The sequence below is a fragment of the Thamnophis sirtalis genome, unplaced genomic scaffold, assembly GCF_051295495.1.
Source record: "Thamnophis sirtalis isolate CommonGarterSnake01/CBP01778 unplaced genomic scaffold, rThaSir2_p1.2 scaffold_6, whole genome shotgun sequence".
Classification (NCBI taxonomy): Eukaryota; Metazoa; Chordata; class Lepidosauria; order Squamata; family Natricidae; genus Thamnophis; species Thamnophis sirtalis.
The window spans coordinates 23,840,309-23,859,971 of NW_028261386.1; the positions used below are offsets into that span (position 1 = coordinate 23,840,309).

Below are 19,663 nucleotides of genomic sequence, written 5' to 3' on the forward strand. Positions count from 1 at the left end.
AGGACCAGCCCACAGTGGCTCTGACAACCAAAACAGGACACTTGGATGGCCTCCTGCAGCATTTTGCCAGCCAAAACGGGACACAGGGGAGCCACACGAGGCCCCCCTACACCCTGTTTTGGCTGGCGGGATGCTGCAGGAGGCATCTGTCTCATCTGCCTACCCCTGCCGCACCGGGCAGGCCCATGGAGGAAACCACAATGCTGATCCAGTCCTCGAAGAAATCCAGTTTGATACCCCTGCTCTAAGTCCGACTAGCTAGTGTGTAGTGTCTTCCTGGATCTTCTGGTCTACACTAAAATTCAAAATACTTGGAAAATCTTGCCATCTTTATATTTTTCCACAACATAGCGGGAATAACTCTGCAAACACATATTTCTTGCCAGGAGTTTGGATAAAACCCAATTCTTTGAATAACTACCAAGGGCATTTTAATTAAGATATTGTCCTTGCTTTGGCATTCGTGTACCTATTATTCCCACTTCAGGTACGAGAAGGAACATTATCTATTTGTATCAAGAGATCATACAGATACAAAGTTGAAAATATAAATGTAAAATCGAAGAGGATTTTAAAGTGGGTATTTAGTGAAAAGCTAAGTTATCATTTTATAAGGCTTATTACGTAACCTTTTTGTGAATTCAAGTGCAAGGAATTTAGAAGATGTTATATGTGCAGAGAGAAAAAGTGGATCACGGCATTACACCTTCACATCATTTTTTTCCTAAATAACACTGCATACTTCTAAAAATAAACCAGGGAGAGCAATGGAAAATCCCAGCTCCATCAAGTGCATATTATGATGACACTTTCTATTGCTTTCCAGAATTGTTTAGGATGACTTCAGCAGAATGCCCACCTCTGCAGCAAACATACTCAACCATGTCACAAACACAGACGCCTTAGCAGTCAGAAAATGCCTTGGAAATTATCCAACTATTAATCCAGTATTGTGCAACACAATCTAAGATCCTTAGTAGGCAAATGTGAGACCAATGTGTCCTCTATTTAGGTTTGCAATGAGCCTGCTCACAAACAATAAGTCATGTATGATTTTCAACAGATCAAGCAGGCAAATTCCCTGAGGCTTTAGGATTGCATGGAGACCTCAAACTTTCAATGTGTTCTCCAGGAAGCTCCTTCAAAAGTTGCCCTCAAGCAAAAGATGTTAATGTAGCAGGAGGAGGGATTACTCAATATGTGGGGAGCAATTTTACTGCTTGAAATTAATGAATAAAATGCATGTCAGTGGTGGGTTGCCAATTTTTTTACTACCGGTTCGGGCATGCTCCCGTGCGCGACACTTCTGCGCGTCCACAGAAGTGTCTGGGTGGGTGGGCGGAGCCTGCTGCCACCACTACTACCAGTTCATCTGATCCGGGCCGAACTAGGAGCAACCCACCTCTGATGCATGTAGATGAAATGAAGTTCAGTTTAATTTTTGAAGCAAGTCCAGTGCCCTACTGTCTTCTTTGCATTGCTCCACCTATAGGCATCCCACTTAATTTATTATATTTTGTTTATTAAACAAATATATGTAGCTGCCCAACTCATATTTAGCTGACTTTGGGTGGCATTTAACAAATCTTAAAAATCCATCCTATTATAAATGGACAATGATGACTCGCAGCCTCAAAGTTGCCCTGGTAGTGGGGTTGGTCTTTACCTGTAATGAGAAGTTATGTTTATAAGAAAGCTTCACTTCTCAGTGGTGAATGCCCACATTTTTTCTGGAACCGTAACATACAGAAAAACAACAGAAAATAGAAAGCCACTCTGGTGTTATGGCTGGTACAGGCTGGCATTGTGCCTGCTACTCACAGCAAAGTAAAACAGAGAAAATCAGCTGGCATCTCCCTAGTAACCCATGCCTTCAAAGAAGGTATGGATTTTTATAAATTGAAAGTATAATGATATTTAATGTTAACAGATTAAGGGTGCCTCCAGCATCACTTTTTACATTACGAAGTAAAAAAAAAACATTCATGCTTCACCATTACTTCTTTAATCATTTGGTTCCTAATAAAAAAAAAGACAGAAGAAGTCATAGGGAAAGCACAAGAGGAACAGATGAAAGGATGCAATTTTGTAAAATTTTAGGAAATAAATGAAACTATCGCTACATGACAAAAGTCTTTCCTGAGACATACTTTTTTCCAATTGCCTTTTTTGTGTGACCTTCTAGCTGAGCTACTCTGAACACAAATAAAAATACTGGAAGACAAAGAAATCTAGCATCCAATACAGGATAGATAGTGCTAGCCTCACCCCTCTCTATTTCTTTAGGCTACAGAGTCTCCAGCAACAGAAAATAGCAATGCATAGACAAATGGATGGATGGGGAGAGAGAGAGAGATGGATGGATGGATGGATGGATGGATGGATGGATGGATGGATGGATGGATGGATGGATGGATGATAGATGGATGGATGGATGGATGGATGGATGGATGGATGGATGGATGGATAGATAGATAGATAGATAGATAGATAGATAGATGGATTGATTGGGAGAGAGAGATGGATGGATGGATGGATGGATGGATGGATGGATGGATGGATGGTGGATGGTGGATGGATGATGATGGATGGGGAGAGAGAAAGATGGATGGATGAATGGATGGATGGATGAATGGATGGATGGATAGATAGATAGATAATAGATAGATGGATGGATGGATGGATGGATGGATGGATGGATAGATAGATAGATAGATAGATAGATAGATAGATAGATAGATAGATAGATGAGGGAGAGTGGGAGAGAGAGAGATGGATGAATGGATCGATAGATATATGATAGATAGATATAGATGGATGGATGAATGGATGGATGAAGATAAGATAGATGATAGATAGATAGATAGATAGATAGATAGATAGATAGATAGATAGATAGATAGATAGATGATAGATAGATATAGATGGATGGACGGATGGATGGATGGATGGAAGATAGATAGGTCGGTAGGGAGAGAGAGAGAGAGAGAAAGAGAGAGAGAGAGAACTTTTATTGTCATTTTTTACTGTGGGGCACACTGGCCCACATTAAAATGAAATTTTCTTGCCTGCTGTCAAGAGTGTACACATACATAACAAACATATACACATGCTATATACATACATGTATATACCTACACCCATATATACATACATCCATTAGTTAGCATATTGTATAAACAAAACAATTGTGGTTTATTAACAAAAGCTTTAGTATTATGGTATGATTCCAGCCTTTATGTTTTCTGCTGAAAATCCAGAAGCAGTTTTCCAAGGCTGAAGAGCAGTACAAAGTGATGAAGAAGAAGGCTGAGGGAGTGTAAAAAAGGAAAACAATATAGATTGTCTAAAAAGTAGTAGTATATCTTTGTATGTGTATTAGGAACAGTGGCGGAAATTCTGTCAAAGGTAAAAAAGAAAAATTTCCAATTATCCAAGTGGCGATTTCTTTACATATAGATACAAGAGTTCTTGCTGCTGAAAAAGTTTAACAATTATATGAGTTTATATACCCCAAAGAGCCTCTTAAAGTCAAACTCTCAGTTGCTTGGCAACTAGCATAGAGCAAAGCTTAAAAAGATTAACTGACAAAGCTAAGAAGCCACCTCCAATTAATTTCATGAGCTAATATAAGTTTCCTTACGCTAAAGAAATAAACAATAGTCCAATCAGGTCTATGACAGGTCAGCGCTGTCAGTACTACAACCACACTGTAGTAAGCAGACCAAAAGTACAGAGCTCTTTTCATCCCAGGAGTTACAACCTGCCCCCCGTGAAAACGTGCCATTTTTGGAAAACCCAAATCACCTTGTAAATATGGATAAGCTCTCACTAATGAGCCTAGATCTCCAGCATTTATAAGCCTTCTACTTCTTTCTAAATTCAGTCAGACCTAACAGCCTGCCCCTGGATAGAGGCTTTGTGTATTAATTTATTTGCTTGATGGTCAAAGAACAAAAGTTTGAGATCACAGAAGTGCATACAGGAGACTGTTCAATCTTTGAATAAATGAGAAATAAATAAAGGGTCGTCTTTAATAGTGCCCTGGCTCTGGAATTCTTTTCTAACAGATTTTTGGCTAATGATCTGCTTGTTCTCCCATGCCTTTTAATTTAACTACCAAGACCTACTGACCAGTGATGGGTTCCAGATCCTGTTGCAACCGGTATGGTGCAACGGGGCCGGGCATTCACCACATGCATGTGCGCAGCATGCGCACAGCCTGTGCATGCATACTTACTGCCCGTGACGCTCCATGACAGCTCAGCAACGCTCCAGCTTCTCAGCGGAGTGCCATGCAGGCACCGTACACTCCATGCACGTGTGTGGAAGCCCCCAATTGGCTCAAAACCATGTAAGGACAGCAGGCAGGCGGGTGGGTCCTCCGGAGCACCGTACCGGAACGGTACCTGGTGCTCCCAGCAGGTACCAGTATTCCCATACCGGGGCATACTGGATGTATCCCACAACTGCTACCAACCTACCTACCTTCCTCCCTTCCTTCCTCCCTCCCTTGGTTTATATTATTTTCTTCTTATTTGATTTTTTTGTATATTGTTTTTGTTTTATTTTTGCAGTATTGTATGCTGCGGAAGATCTTGGCTATATACAATATATACAATAGCTACATGAGTAAAATAAAACAAATAAAACGTAAACAAACGTAAGTTTGAAAGCTTGTCTGGGAAGTTCTTTTTTGCTGCTATCCAGAAAATAAAAAATCAGGATTTAGACAACTCTGAGGATACCAGCAGCTACTCAAGCTCTTTTCTCTTCGGTTTAGCTGGAGAGATTCACAAAAGAAAACTTTAGCCCACAACATACAGTAGCATATGTCAGAATCAATGGCTTTTGGAGACATACCTTTTGATGTCATCCTTGCCAGCACATTTATTAATATACTGTAGATGTGACTGTAATAGAACTCTACCTAGATCAAGCACTAATATTCTCTTTCTTGCATGCCAGATTTGCCAGTTCAAAAAGCAGTTTTAATAAGGGTCAGAAGCCTTGAGAATTAATCCATGCTACTGTCTGCTATAAAATTTCAAAACCTGTTGTATCTCCTTTAGGCAATCAAGCGACAATAGGAAACAGAAGCTTCCTGCACCAATAAGTATTTACTATCACCTCACATGACATGAGAATAGAGCTAGAAAAAGCTAAAAGTAAAGATTCCTATGTTTGAGTGCATAGTTTTGATTCTATCTCCCAATGAACAAAATTCTCCTCTAAATGTTTAAGAACACCTATTGTGTTTTACTGTGGCAACCACAATATGCCCATTATAATGTAGGAGATACCTTCTGGATTCAGAGTTTAGAGAATGACAGGCACCCAGTCAACTAGGAGTTTCCTGAATGAATCTCTGTTTGGAGCTCATGAATGATGGTCTTGCTTCACAATCAGGAGCTTGTGAGTTTGATCCTAGGTAGAGGCAGAGAGTCTCCTGCTTGGACTGGGGGTTGGACTAGATGACCTGCAAGGCCCCTTTCAACACTGTTAACCTGTCTGTTAATGATTTAGGACCTTCTCTGCCCAATCTGCCTCACTATGGGGATAAAATCATGTTCACAGAAGAAAAGCAGAATATACAATAACACTGTGTTAGTGTTATTTTTCTTGTATTTTCCACAATTCATACAGATTATTTTTGCTGGCAGCAGCACTGTGATTTCTAAGGTTTATTCAAGAATAACAAAGCACTTTCCATTTCTTGACATGGTTTTAATTGCAGAAATGCCATGTTGTCTTGGTTAAGGCTCTCTTGCCACAACTGTGCTACACCAAGGCAGCCTGTAATTCTCACAGCCATGTGCATTGTTATTGGACTGTATCCCAGCAGGCAAATGTCCATTCTGTTTGATCCCATCATGTGGATTTATTGACCCGATATTCAGTGCTCAGAATAAAGAATTGATTTTTTAAAGCATGTTTGAATGTTAGGAGGCAAATAACTTTCCTTGATAGTTGTTTTCACAAGATACCTTTACATCCTTATTGGCATTTCCTGTACCTTCAATTCATTATTAAAAATTTAGAGTGACAGAAAGGGCGTTTCCTATACTTCTAATATGGTAGTACAAGGCCTTTTATTCCACTCCAATTAAATATTCAGGGATATTTTACCTTATACATTTTCATAAAAAGGTCTCAGAATATTCAGTAATCATCTGCTTTGCAGGTATGGGATACATTAGTCTCTTTCATACTGATTTTTGAAATTCTGCCTTCTCCATGGCACAATTAATTCTAAGATGCACCCTCAACTCAGTTTCAGCAATAGGATGTTATAGAATTTGCTACTTGTCAGAGAATGTTCTTCAAATCTTTATTCCTAGTCTTATTTAAATATTTAACTTGGCCAAGAACTGCAGATACTTCATACACAAGGGTCTGCTGTAAAATGATTGTAAGAAAGGAAAGACAAAAACACACCTCAAACAAAACAATTAATTGTTGGTGTATATTCTTTGTCAATCTTTGGTCTAAGAGTGGCAGAAACATCTAATATTGTGCTTGATTTTGTCCAGACACTTTTTATCCAAATATCTCATATACAGTTTGAAGATTACTAGCTTCAAAGAGTTTGATCTGTTGTAAAAACACAGTGGGACTAATATTTTAAATAATCTGATTATATTTTTACGCATTGGATAGAAACAAATCAGAAAGCCCTTTTCAGGTCTGGTGTTAATTAAGATAATTCAATCTGACAAAAAAGGACAATGGAAATGATCCCACGGGACATTATAAAAATCTAATTAAGACTCTGAGAACAAAGACTACATCAGATCTATGCTCAGTTTCCCAAGATGGCAATCTACTTATCTGTGTATTTTCTTTTTCCTGTACTGTAAAATGAAGCAATCTATCAGAAAAAAAAATATTTTATGCAAATCTCACAAATCACTCATTGTCCTTGGATTTCAAGTAGAAGGCAACTAAGTGCCCATTTAATCTTTTTAAATTTTATATACATTATAAAATGTATGTAACACATTTTAATTATTTTAAAATGGTTATCTCATATTGTTTAAAAGTTATTTTATATATTTCTTATCCCCAAAAAGAACTGGCCACAGAAATAAGCTGAACTCAAAACTAGTTTGTAAAGCATGCAAAGCCAAATATAGAGGCATACATACATCCTGCCTAAGCATGTAACCCTTTCAAGAAAGTCCAAAGATGATGACATTGGTGGAACATGGATGAAACACTTAAGGATAATACACCTTCACTGGAACACCCTTCCTAGCTTGTTTCTTAATCACAACTGACTGGGACTGAGAAATGGAAGATGATTCCACATGGGAAAAGTGTAGGGTGGCAATTTTCTATGCCACAAGTTGCACTGCATTTGCACCTCGCCAAAAGTACTGACATGTAATCAGGTTTCCCCTTCCAAACGTGTGTGCTTTACTCTCTATAGATTAAGTTGGCTCTGAAGATTGCAGCTGAGTAAAATTCACAAAGAAAAGAAACTCAGTGTGAAGTGTGGGAGGAAAAGGGAGAGAAAGAAGAGAGGGAAAAAGAAAATGTAGGTGGGGAAGAGAGTATCTACAATCTGAGCATTTTAATGGGTATGTGATGAGAAGGGAGCCTGTTATGTAAGGCTTGCAGCACCCGTGGTTTATGTAACAACAGAGGAAGAGACAGCGTTGCAGATTTAGGGAGTTAAATGGTGAGAGCAGAATTTAAGATATTCTGTACAACTTCATGGGCAGTTTATGATTACAGACAAGGCATGCACCAAGCTAAGCGATAAGGAATATTGCCCTAGGCATCATCGCAGGATTATATCCAGAATGTGAACAAAGAAACTTCTTTGCAGCATAAACAGCTTATATTGCTATACATAACTCCAGGAAGCTCATGTACAGCAGACATTAAAATGCAGGATCTCCAGGTAAAAGAACGTAATACATCCAGTAGTGACTTGAAGCAAGGGTGGGATTATTTATTTATTTATTTATTTATTTGCTTTAGAGTAAGATTAGCAACTTGGACACAAACACAAGGCAGCCATAAACTCTTATCACGTGCATCCCTCCCCAAAACATCAGTAAACACACACACACACACACACACACACACACACACACACACACACATTCTGACCCAGGCTTCCTCGGAAAGCAAGAAGCAAAGTCTTGGTCCCTGCAAAACCTCCTTTATTTACATGACTGTGAATGCCTTTCATTCACAGTCAGCAAGGCTTAATAAACAGTCATTAAGAGGAATGTTTATCCACACGCACCTTATCTCATTTGAAGCACTGCCTGATAACTAGTTTCCAAACACAGGGCAAGGCAAACTTGGCACCGAGTCTCTTAAAGTCACACACAGAACTTTTCACTCTTGAACCAACCGAATGAATGATTTTTTTCCTACAAAAGCCCACTCCCCATTCGTTCTTCTTTTGTTTCCTAAGCCAATCACCTCCAAGGTGTGGTTTTACTCCCAAGTTGACCCTGCTTTCTTAGTTGTTCTTGTCTTCTGGAAGCTCTGTGCTTGTGCATACTGGGAACAGGCTCCAGCTGTTCTTCTGTCTCACTGCTGTCTAATTTTCTCTCTGTCTTCAATGCAGAGCCCTTGTCTGAGCTTTCCTCAACCCCCAGGACTGGCCCATGTTCCTCCTCAACCTCCTCACTTTCTGACTCTGCTGCCAGCTTTGCTGATTGCCGGCGGGCCGCAACAACGCACAACTAATGACTGAAGCTTCACAATAACCTACGGGAGGATGACTAGAGTCTCATAAAAGTAATGATCTCATGAGTAATTTTGGAAGGAGACTCCAAGCCATTGTGACAATGAGATCACAGAAGAGCAATTAGAACTGGAAATAGTTGTTGGCCACAAACCTCAACAAAGATGTCCACAGTGGGATCAAGAGAGAAATGGCAAAAGCAGTATCACACCAAACTCCACTCCTTTTGTAAATATGCTGTGATGTGGCGGGCAAATATAAAAGGCACCAAAGCTGACATTGTGATAATGAGGCATTGCTTTGATGAAAACTCTGTATCCCAAGGAACTTTGGGTAGCAGGTCCTGGCCAAATTTGGTTTATGTTGGAAAAAAGGCTGAGTTGGATATTTTTAAAACTTGGTAGGTGGCTGCCAGAAACTCCTGAAGCTAAGAGATAGGCAGGGAAGTATAAAAAGCAAAACAAAATACGCACACCCAGAAAAAGGCAATGGAAACAACATTTCCATTTTGCTTTCAGGAAAACTTTGTGAACAGGTTTATCAGCCAACTGTGCCAACACAATTCTAGGCTGCAAAAACAGAGGGATAGAGTCAAGATCATGTGAAGTATTACTACCACTTTATAATTCCTTGGTAAGGCCACACTTGGAATACTGCATCCAGTGTTGGCTGCCACAATGTAAAAAAGATGTGGAGACTCTAGAAAGAGTGCAGAGAAGAGCAACAAAGATGATTAAGAGACTGGAGGCTAAAACATATGAAGAATGGTTGCAGGAACTGAGTATGTCTAGTTTAATAAAGAGAAGGACTAGGGGAGACATGATAGCAGTGTTCCAATAATTGAGGAGCTACCACAAAGAAGAGGGGAATTAACCTATTTCCCAAAGCACCAGAAGTCCAGACAAGAAGCAATGGGTGGAAACTAATCAAGGAGAGGAGCAACTTAGAACTAAGAAGGAATTTCCTGACAGAACAATTAATTAGTGGGACAATTTGCCTCCAGAAGTTGTGAATGCCCCAACACTGGAAGTTTATAAGAAGATGTTGGATAACCATTTGCCTGAAGTGGTGTATAGTTTCCTGTTTGAGCAGGGGGTTGGACTAAAAGACCTCCAAGGTCCCTTCCAACTCTGTTATTCTATTCTATTCTATTCTAAAGTTCAGGAGCCATAAGGACTTGATCTATGAAATTATCTACAATTTTATATATCTCACAGGATGGTGCCTCTCCCATTAAAAATTAAAGACTGATATCACTTTTATACTACAAACCAGCACATACACATGTTTACCCTTGGGTCACAGAACCTCTGAACCTCTTTTTAGCTGGGAATCTCATTCACTGCTTCCTGAATTCTCAATCCTGCTCAATCCTTCCCAACTGAAGGCACTGGGATCAGGGTGGCCAAAGGGGAAGTTGCAGAGAAGCTACACTTCATCCTTCTTACTTCATTTAGGATGACTAACATTACTGCTTATATATTGGCAAAGTGGGGGTGGGAGATTGACACTCCCAGAGAGTTCTGTCATTTTTCAAAGGGATGTCTAACAATCAATGAATTAGCACATTGTACAAGTTTATTTAAAACATATGCTTTGTGCTTGGAACTGTAGTGATCCAAAAAAGTTAAAATAAATCAACTGCGGAAACTAAAAATCAGTTAATTCACAAAATATTATTGTAAAATACCCCCCAGAGGCGTAGAGTTACAATGCATGCTTTCTATCCAGATTCCTATTTTTGCTGGAGGTTAAAAACGAAAAAGTTTAAAATCTATGCATTTACTTATTTAATCATATTTGTATAGCAGCCCAGCTCACAGGAAATGACTCATAGAGTTGGACGTTGTGATTGAGATCATCAAGTCTAACCATTTGCAAAACTCTATTCTGCAAAGTGCTCTTATTCATTAAGAGAATTCTTATCATCATTCAAACTTAACTTGTGATCTTTAATCAGACTCTGCTTTCTTGTAAATGTAAATCCATTATTCAATATCCAACACTGTGGAACAATAAAGAACAGGTCTTGACCTTCTGTGTGACATCCTTTCAAGAGTGCTATCATGTTCCTTCTTCCCTAGGCTAAATGTACTTATAGCACCTTCGACCTCTCTTCATAGAACTCAATCTCTAGTCTACTGAGCACTTCTGGAAGGATGGTGCCCATAACTTCACACAGTATTCAAAGAGGGTTCTGAGCAAAACAGGCTGGAATCAGTGGCGGAATTCAAATTTTTTTACTGTGGGCATGGCTTGGTGAGTGTGGCAGGGGAAGGATACTACAAAATTTCAATTCCCCCCCCACTCCAGGGGAAGGATACTGAAAAATCCCCATTCCCTCCCCACTTCTGGGGGAAGGAAACTGCAAAATCCCCATTGCCTCCCCACTTCTGGGGAAAGGATACTGCAAAATCCCCATTCCCACCCCACTCCAGGGGAAGGATACTGCAAAATCCCCACTCCCTCCTCACTCCAGGGGAAGGATACTGCAAAATCCCCATTCCCTCCCCACTTCTGTGGGAAGGATACTGCAAAATCCCCATTCCCACCCCACTTCTGGGGAAAGGATACTGCAAAATCCCCATTCCCACCCCACTCCAGGGGAAGGATACTGCAAAATCCCCACTCCCTCCTCACTCCAGGGGAAGGATACTGCAAAATCCCCATTCCCTCCCCGCTTCTGGGGGAAGGAAACTGCAATATTCCCATTCCTTCCCCACCCCACTAACCTGCTTTCCAGTTCCGTTCCCCTGTGCAAGGGCAAGAAAAGAAGATCCAGCCGATCAGCTGGGACTCGGGAGGCAGGGAATAGATGGAGGCGGGGCCAGCCAGAGATGGTATTTGCCGGTTCTCCGAACTACTCAAAATTTCCACTACCGGTTTGTCAGAACCTATAAGAACCGACTGGATTTGGGAATGCATTTGTTACAGCCACATCACACTGCTAACCCATATTCAGTTGGTAATCTCAATGGTGCTTTTTTCAAGAAGCAACTGGACTTTCTGGTTTTTTCTTTGAAGACATTTCACTTCTCATCCAAGAAGCTTCTTCAAAAAAAAGCACCTTTGAGACAACCATGACCTGATACTAGTACTTCTGGATGTGCTTCTTACCTGAATTACCTCACAAGGCTGAAAGTAATAGATATGGGCATTGGTTCTCAACCCTTTCCTCACCACAGACCCCCTTTAAAAACTTTTTGTGTCCACAGACCCCCCCCCCCCAAGATGTAACTCAAGATGTCTCAAAGGTGCTTTTTTCAAGAGGCAACTGGACTTTCTGGTTTGTTCTTGGAAGACATTTCACTTCTCATCCAAGAAGCTTCTTCAGAGGAACACCTGGGTCCAGTGCCTGATGAGCGGATGCGCAGAACACAGAGGAGAGGAGAGCAGTGGAAATCTGTGGGCTGATCCTTGGGAAGGAAGAGCCACCGCTGCTAGCGAAGCCCCACCCTAGCTCTGGGGACAAAAGGCAGGGAGCGGAGAGGAATAGATGTGGCTGACAACTATTCATCTTCCGGATGGGGACGGACTTGTTAGCCTGCAGTGAGAGAGAAACATTTTGTCGGGGTTGCCAGCATTCCTAATAAAGGAATCTTTGAGTTAACTTCAAAGAGTTTGTCATGTTTGGAGTGCTGGGTCAGAAGAATAATTTCCTATTGAAGTTTACTTCTTGAATATTTTTTTTTACCTTGTCAGAATCATTTTTCAATGATTTTTCAGAGGACTGGAAAAGAGCTGATGTGGTTCCCATCTTCAAAAAAGGGGAAAAAACAGAACCTGGAAACTACAGACCTATCAGCCTGACCTCAATACCGGGAAAGATTCTGGAAAAGATAATCAAGCAACAAATTAGCGAACACCTAGAAGAAAACAAAGTAATAGCCAAAAGCCAACATGGGTTTGTCAAAAACAGATAATGCCAGACTAATCTTATTGCATTCTTTGATAATGTGACAAAATTAGTGGACCAGAGGAATGTCGTTGATATAGTTTACTTGGACTTCAGTAAGGCATTTGATAAAGTAGACCATAACCTACTACTAGATAAAGTAGAAGAATGTGGGTTAGACAGCATCACCACCAGATGGATTCGTAACTGGCTGACCAACCGCACTCAACTTGTAGTCCTCAATGGAAGGACTACACTGCATCTTCATGGAGGGAAGTATGCAGTGGAGTACCCCAAGGCTCTGTTTTGGGCCTAGTACTCTTCAACATCTTCATCAATGATTTGGATGAGGGAATAAATGGGGAACTCATCAAATTTGCAGATGACACCAAGCTGGCAGGAATAGCTAACACTCCAGAAGATAGGCTAAAGATAAAGAAGGATCTTGACAAACTTGAACATTAGGCACTATCTAATAAAATGAAATTCAATGGTGAAAAGAGTAAGATTCTACATTTAGGCAACAAAAACAAAATGCACAGGTACAGTATAGGTGGTAACTTGCTCAACAGTAGTAACTGTGAAAGGGATCTTGGAGTACTAGTGGAAAACCATTTAAATATGAGCCAGCAGTATGCAGCAGCTGCCAAAAAAGCCAACACAGTTCTACGCTGCATAAATAGAAGGATAGAATCAAGATCACGTGAAGTGTTAATACCACTTTATAATGCCTTGGTAAGGCCACACTTGGAATACTGCATTCAGTCCTCTTACACATTTCATAAACTTATTACGGGTTTCCAGTTGTGTTAGCTGATGGATGCAAAAAACCTTGAGTGCATATGTTGTTCTGGGTTATTCTAAGATAAGATTGTTCAAGTTATAAGAAAGTTTAATAGTATTCATGCTTATTTCAACGGAACAAAATTTTTGAACCACAAGTGGTTAAATTGCAAGGTTTTAGTATGTTCCATTTAGATCTTATAAGCTATAATCCTTAAATTAAACGTTCTAACTTCACAATCCATGATTAGCTTTCTAAAAACTGAGCATTCATTTCAAACAAATGAAACTTTTTTTAAAAAAACTGTTAGATATACAAGAACTAGCTGGATATTTAAGGAAATTGGGTTTTTTTCTTGATTATAGCAGCTGTTTTATAAATGGGGAAGTCCTTCTTTCACTGTAGCCATTTTTAGCCACACCCTATTCTCTGCATATGCCAATTGATGCAAAAATGTTGGAAAAGGTAAGTGACCCTCCAAGCTAAGCACAATATACACACAGTGTCTCATATCCTTAGATCTACTATATGTAGACTGAAATCATCTGGATGATCACTAGAGGGCAGCAAACAATCTGAGGGCAGCAAAGAATCTGAATTTTCTATATTCCTTTGCTGCATCTAGTGATTGCTGGGGTTCTTGTAGATATTCAAGAATGTTTGTTTGTTTGTTGTTTATTTATCATATTCATCATAGTCTCCCATTCAGTGGTTGGATTCAGCCAGTTTGCACCTATTCCGGAGAACCAGTTATTAACTTTCTAAGCAGTTCGGAGAACCGGGTGTTGGAAGAAATCTCATTTTGTTTTTTTCCCACTTTACAGGGCTAATCCTGTAAGGAAGGCAGGAAGGAAACCTTCTGGTGTTGCTTCTAGCCTAATCTTTATTGCACCACTTGCAAAAACTCCCTCTCCAGTTAACCCTTATTTCATTATAACAACTAAGGTAAAGTGCCCATGAACCTGAGTGATGTTGAGTTGGCCACGCCACATGCCCATATGGTCACATGACTATCGAGCCACACCTACCCAGCTGGTTATTAGGGCAGGGAACCGGTTGTTAAATTATTTGAATCCCACCACTGCTCCCATCTCACAAGAGAGTGACTTGCTATATACTGATGGAGCACAGTTGCCAAAACAGAATACAGAGCAGCTTGTTTGCAGGTCTGAAGTAGTGGGAGAATACAAAGGTGCCACAATTCTCCAATTTTCCCAACCTTTCTCCAATTCAGAAATTCCTTCCTTACCTCATCAAATGGAGCTTCATTCTCACAGTTCTCAAGCACTCGAGTGTAGAATGAGAGACCTGCAAAATCCAAAGAGAAAATTATTTTAATGTACATAAAATGCTGCAGAGTTAGAGTAAAAGAAGGACATCTAAAAGGACTGTGTCATATTTGATATCTGCATGGATAAGATAGAATTAATTTATCAGGTGGATATGTTTTTCAGGCAATTAATTATTGCATGGAAGCCAATGCAACAGTAGGAATTGTCAAGTCGTACATTTCTTCTGAGTCAGGGGAAAAACTGGAATTCTCCATTATCTGTAGCTTCTATTAATCGGATGACAAACAGGAGATCTCACACCAGCCATAAAGCCTAATAGTCACTGGTTGCATTTACATAATGTATTTTATATGGTTACTGAATAACATTATCCTGTTTATGGATTTTCATGATATATTTACTATAAGAATGAAACAAACACATGGACTATTTTTGTTTGACACAGTAGGATACATAAAGGAAAGTAAGATTATCCCTAATCAAGCGTAGCTAGGTTTTCAACTCATTAAACATTAAGACTGTCTTACCCTTCTTCAATGTACCTAACCTCATTGTAACATCCTGAATTTTATGATGAAATGGTTTATTTTGTCACTTTAAAGCCAGTCAGTCTCATTACTTAATTCCAGAGCAGAGTTGTAAGCCTAAAAATATACACAAAACCTCTTCAAATATGGATGGTTTTATAATCCTCGATCATATTAATTTTTCACTTACTAAATTTATATTCTACCTTTCCTCCAAAAGAACAAGGTGATTTCCATGGGGATCCCTCTTCAATTTACCAAAGCAACAATAAACGTAGGTTGGGCTGTGAGAGGCCACCTGGCCTAAAGTTCCCGATTCTATTTCCATAATTAAGGGGGGACTTCAGCCTGGATCTTCCCAATCTTTGACTAATAGTTTAGTCACTACACTAAACTAGTTATTCCTGCCATTTAATTTTATTATAAAATAAATGCACAAATATTATGGATGCTCACTTTATTTAGATTTTCCAAGACAATGTTGGTCAGAAAAACATCAGCTGAAGGATTCTTATAACAGGGCAAACAATGTTGAGCCACATGGACAGTTCCTTATCTGAATGTCATCTAGATGTGTTTGATATAGTGCCCATAACTCTCAGTACCCTAGGACATGGGTTAATGTTTGCCACTTCTGGAAGGTTGCTAAGGAAGGCTAAAGAAATTTTCTGGAGGACCCATACACAAAATGGAACCATAGAATCATAGCACTGGAAGCGAGCTTAGAAGTCTTCTAATATAGCCTCCTTATGCCACTCCAACAGTGTAAGTTTTAAAGTTATTGGACAACCATTTTTCTGAAATGGTATAGGGCTGTGATGGGGAACCTATGGCACATGTGCCGGAAGTGGCACACAGAGCCATCTCTCCGGGCATTGCTCTTTCAGGTTACGAAGCCCCGGCCAGCTGGTCTTCATGTGGACGGGAGCACCGGAAACTGGAAGAGCAGCTGCCCAGAGCACATCCGTGCGCCGGGAAGATGATCTTCCGGTTTCCTGCCCGTGCATCCACACTGGCCTGCTGGTCTTCGCATGCACATCAGAAACCGGAAGACCAGGTGGCCAGTGCATATGCACATGCCCAAACCCGAATATTATCTTACCGGTGCATGCATGCGCACCAGGCAGCTGCTCTTCTAGTTTCCACCATGTGTGCATCCGTGCGTGCACTCCCATTTTGGCAGGTTCGCAACACTGGTATAGGGTTTCCTGCCTGAGCAGAGGGTTGGACTAGAAGACCTCCAAGGTCCTTTCCAACTCTGTTATTCTATCCTATCCTATCCCAGACAAATGGCATCCAATCTTCTCTTGAAAACTTCCAGTCATGGAGCGCCCACATGAGGCAAGCTATTCCACTGATTAAACATTCTAACTTCACGAAATTCCTCCTTATTCCCAGGTTGAATCTCCCCCCCCCCCCCGACCCATTGCTTCCTGCCCTGCTCTCAGGAGCTTTGGAAAATAAATCGACCCCCTCTTCTGTGTGATCAGCCTTCAAGTATTGCAAGAATGCTGTCAGGTCTCTCCTGTGTTTGCCTCCCCACCCCCAATTCCTAATACTGAAGCATTATTATTGAAGCTTGCTGAGACTCCTCACTTTATTAACAGTAATACAATGAGTGATCTTCCTTCAGTCCATTAACTATATTAGATGAGACTTATGGATGGCACTTGGATTTTTCTGTTAAGATTTGTGGATACTGATTTTCCCATTGGCTGGAATTCTTTTGTATTCATTTCATCTCCAGCCTATTTGATTAACTCATTAAACAAAGGAGCCTAAATGTATAATGGTTAGAGCCTTAAAAAAAACCCTGACCTATTAAACACCTTATCGAAGGGAGTAAAAAAGGGAAAATGATAACATGGAATTTACCTTTCTTTGATCTTTACTTTTTCAGTTTAGTAATAGAGGAAAGTGTTATTAAAATGCTAATACACACACACAAACACACACACACACACGTGTGTGTGTGTGTGTGTGTGTGTGTGTGTGTGTGTGTGTGTGTACCCCCAATTCCCAATTAACCTCCGCGGAAAGCTAGCAGGCCTATTATTAAATCTGCTCCTTCTAGAAATAAAATATGCTTATTTTCAATTTTATTGTGTGGTGTAACATAGTGTGGCAGAATTTGTTGTTGTTAATTACTTTTTCCTCTCAGTTTAAAATTCAAATATAGCTAGAGAGATTATAAAATAGGAAACCCTGATAATTGCACCATAGGATTGCAGTCGCAGTTTCACTTAGATAGGATTTGGGTAATTAAAAAAGGAAAATTATTACTTCACTAGGTACAGGCAATCATCGCCTCATTTACACATATAGACCCACTCTCTGGGAGCACCCGCGCTGGTTGAAGCAAAGAAACCTAATCTCCCAATTAGGTTTTCAATCAGTTCTCTTTGAAGCTGGTATTGTTGTAGGTGTTGTCAGTAATAGCAATACTGAACAATTCTCAATAATATCAAGCAATATGGGTAGCCTTCAATTTACGGCCTCTTCAGTGGTGAGATTCATTTTTTAATTACCATTTCTGTGGGCGTGGCTTTGTGGGCGTGGCTTTGTGGGCGTGGCAGGGGAAGGATACTGTAAAATTCCCATTCCTTCCCCATTCTCAGAATTTCTGCTACCAGTTCTCCAGAACCTGTCAGAACTAGCTAAATACCACCTCTGGACCTCTTGTTTCCAAGTTATAGAGCACTGGGAAAAAATCACTTATAACAGATCCTCACACTTATGACTCTTGTCACATCCCCATGGTCACATGATCAAAATTCGGGTGCTTGGCAACCAGCACGTATGATTGCCGCCTCCCAGTGTCACATGAACAATCACTAGCTGGCTTACGACAAGCAAAGTCAGTGGAGGAAGACGGATTTGCTTAATGGCTGCATGATCTTCTTAGGAACCACAGTGATTCACTTAACAACCATGGCCAAAAGTTTTATATTTACATACTTAGTAATTTAGGGAGGGGAGAAAGAGAGGTCACAAGGGCCTATTTAGAAACTGGGTTGATGAAACAACCAAGGCATGGTTACCATATCAGTGAGAAGGAACCAGTTGTTTTCCATTTCTCCTCCTATTCTTAAAGTATCCCTCTTTGAAATGCCTATGGGGATGCTTTAATAATGCTTTTTTATTATTCCATTCATCCTACTTGAAGATCACTTCAACATGTGTCTTCTGTTCAGAATGTGCAGCTGACTCTGCTTCTGATCCCTACCTCCAGGGAGAAAGCCAGCATTGTTTCATCAGAAGGACAAAGGCACCAAGTTCTCCAATGACATGAGAATCTAGGGCTCTCTTTAAACCCCACATTTAATCCACCCTCATCCCAATAATTTCCTCCTGTATATTACCTTGGTAAATTGACAAAAGCTTTAGAATGATTAAAAGAAGCAGTGCGGCTTTCCCTTCTCTTCGAGTCCGTCACTGTTTTTTAACCAGTGCCCCAGGAGAAAGGGAAGGCCTGGCACACTCAGGAGGCATCCAGAGGTTCGCTGCTGGGAGTTCGCAGGGGTTCAGGAGAACCTCTAGCTAAGATTCTGTGCAGTTTGGAGAACCCCCAAATCCTACTCCTTGCTGGCCCACTGACCCCACCCCACCCCTACCAGGAGTCCCCATGTGGCCCATTTTGGATGCAGGTAAGTGCAGGGCATATGCGGAAGCTCGGGGGGGGGGCGAAAAACATGCCTACCAGAAGTCCGGGAAGGCTAGAAATAGGCCAGCTTCCAGCCTCCAGAGGGCATCCGGAGCACAGGTGATATTCAGCAGGTTTTGACCAGTTCTGGAGAACCGGTAGCAGAAATTTTGAGTAGTTCAGAGAACCGGTAAATACCACCTCTGACTTGCCCCACCCCCATCTATTCTCTGCCTCCTGAGTCCCAGCTGATCGGGAGGAAATGGGGATTTTGCAGTATCCTTCCCCATGAGTGGGGAGGGAATGGAGATTTTACAGTGTCCAGTTGGTGCACCAGTTGCGGCCCTATCTGGACCGGGAGGCACTTCGAATGGTCACTCATGCCCTCGTCACCTCAAGACTGGATTACTGTAACACGTTCTACATGGGGCTGCCCCTGAAGAGTGTTCGAAGACTGCAGTTGGTCCAGAATGCAGCCGCGCGAGTGATACTGGGTGTACCTAGATACACCCATGTTATACCCATCCTCCGCGAGCTGCACTGGCTCCCTATTGGTCTCTGAACGCACTTCAAGGTGCTAGTCATTACTTTTAAAGCCCTACATGGTTTAGGACCTGGCTACCTGAGAGACCGCCTCCTGCCACATACCTCCCAACGACCAACAATATCTCACAGGTTGGGCCTCCTCCGGGTGCCGTCGATCGGACAATGCTAGCTGGCAACCCCCTTGGGGAGGGCCTTCTCTGTAGCTGCGCCCGCCCTGTGGAACGATCTACCCGTAGAGATCCGGACTCTTACCACTCTCCCAGCCT

General features: G+C 41.0%; 1 protein-coding gene across 5 annotated transcripts in view; it reads right to left on the minus strand.

Annotated features, from left to right (window-relative positions):
• OTOF (otoferlin) overlaps positions 1–19,663 on the minus strand; it is a 182,055-nt gene that overhangs the window by 148,607 nt on the left and 13,785 nt on the right. For all 5 annotated transcript variants that reach the window (XM_087717423.1, XM_087717420.1, XM_087717421.1 and 2 more), the window contains exon 2: positions 14,639–14,697. In XM_087717423.1, the coding sequence (XP_087573549.1) occupies positions 14,639–14,697 (59 nt within the window). The remainder of the gene's footprint in view (positions 1–14,638; positions 14,698–19,663) is intronic.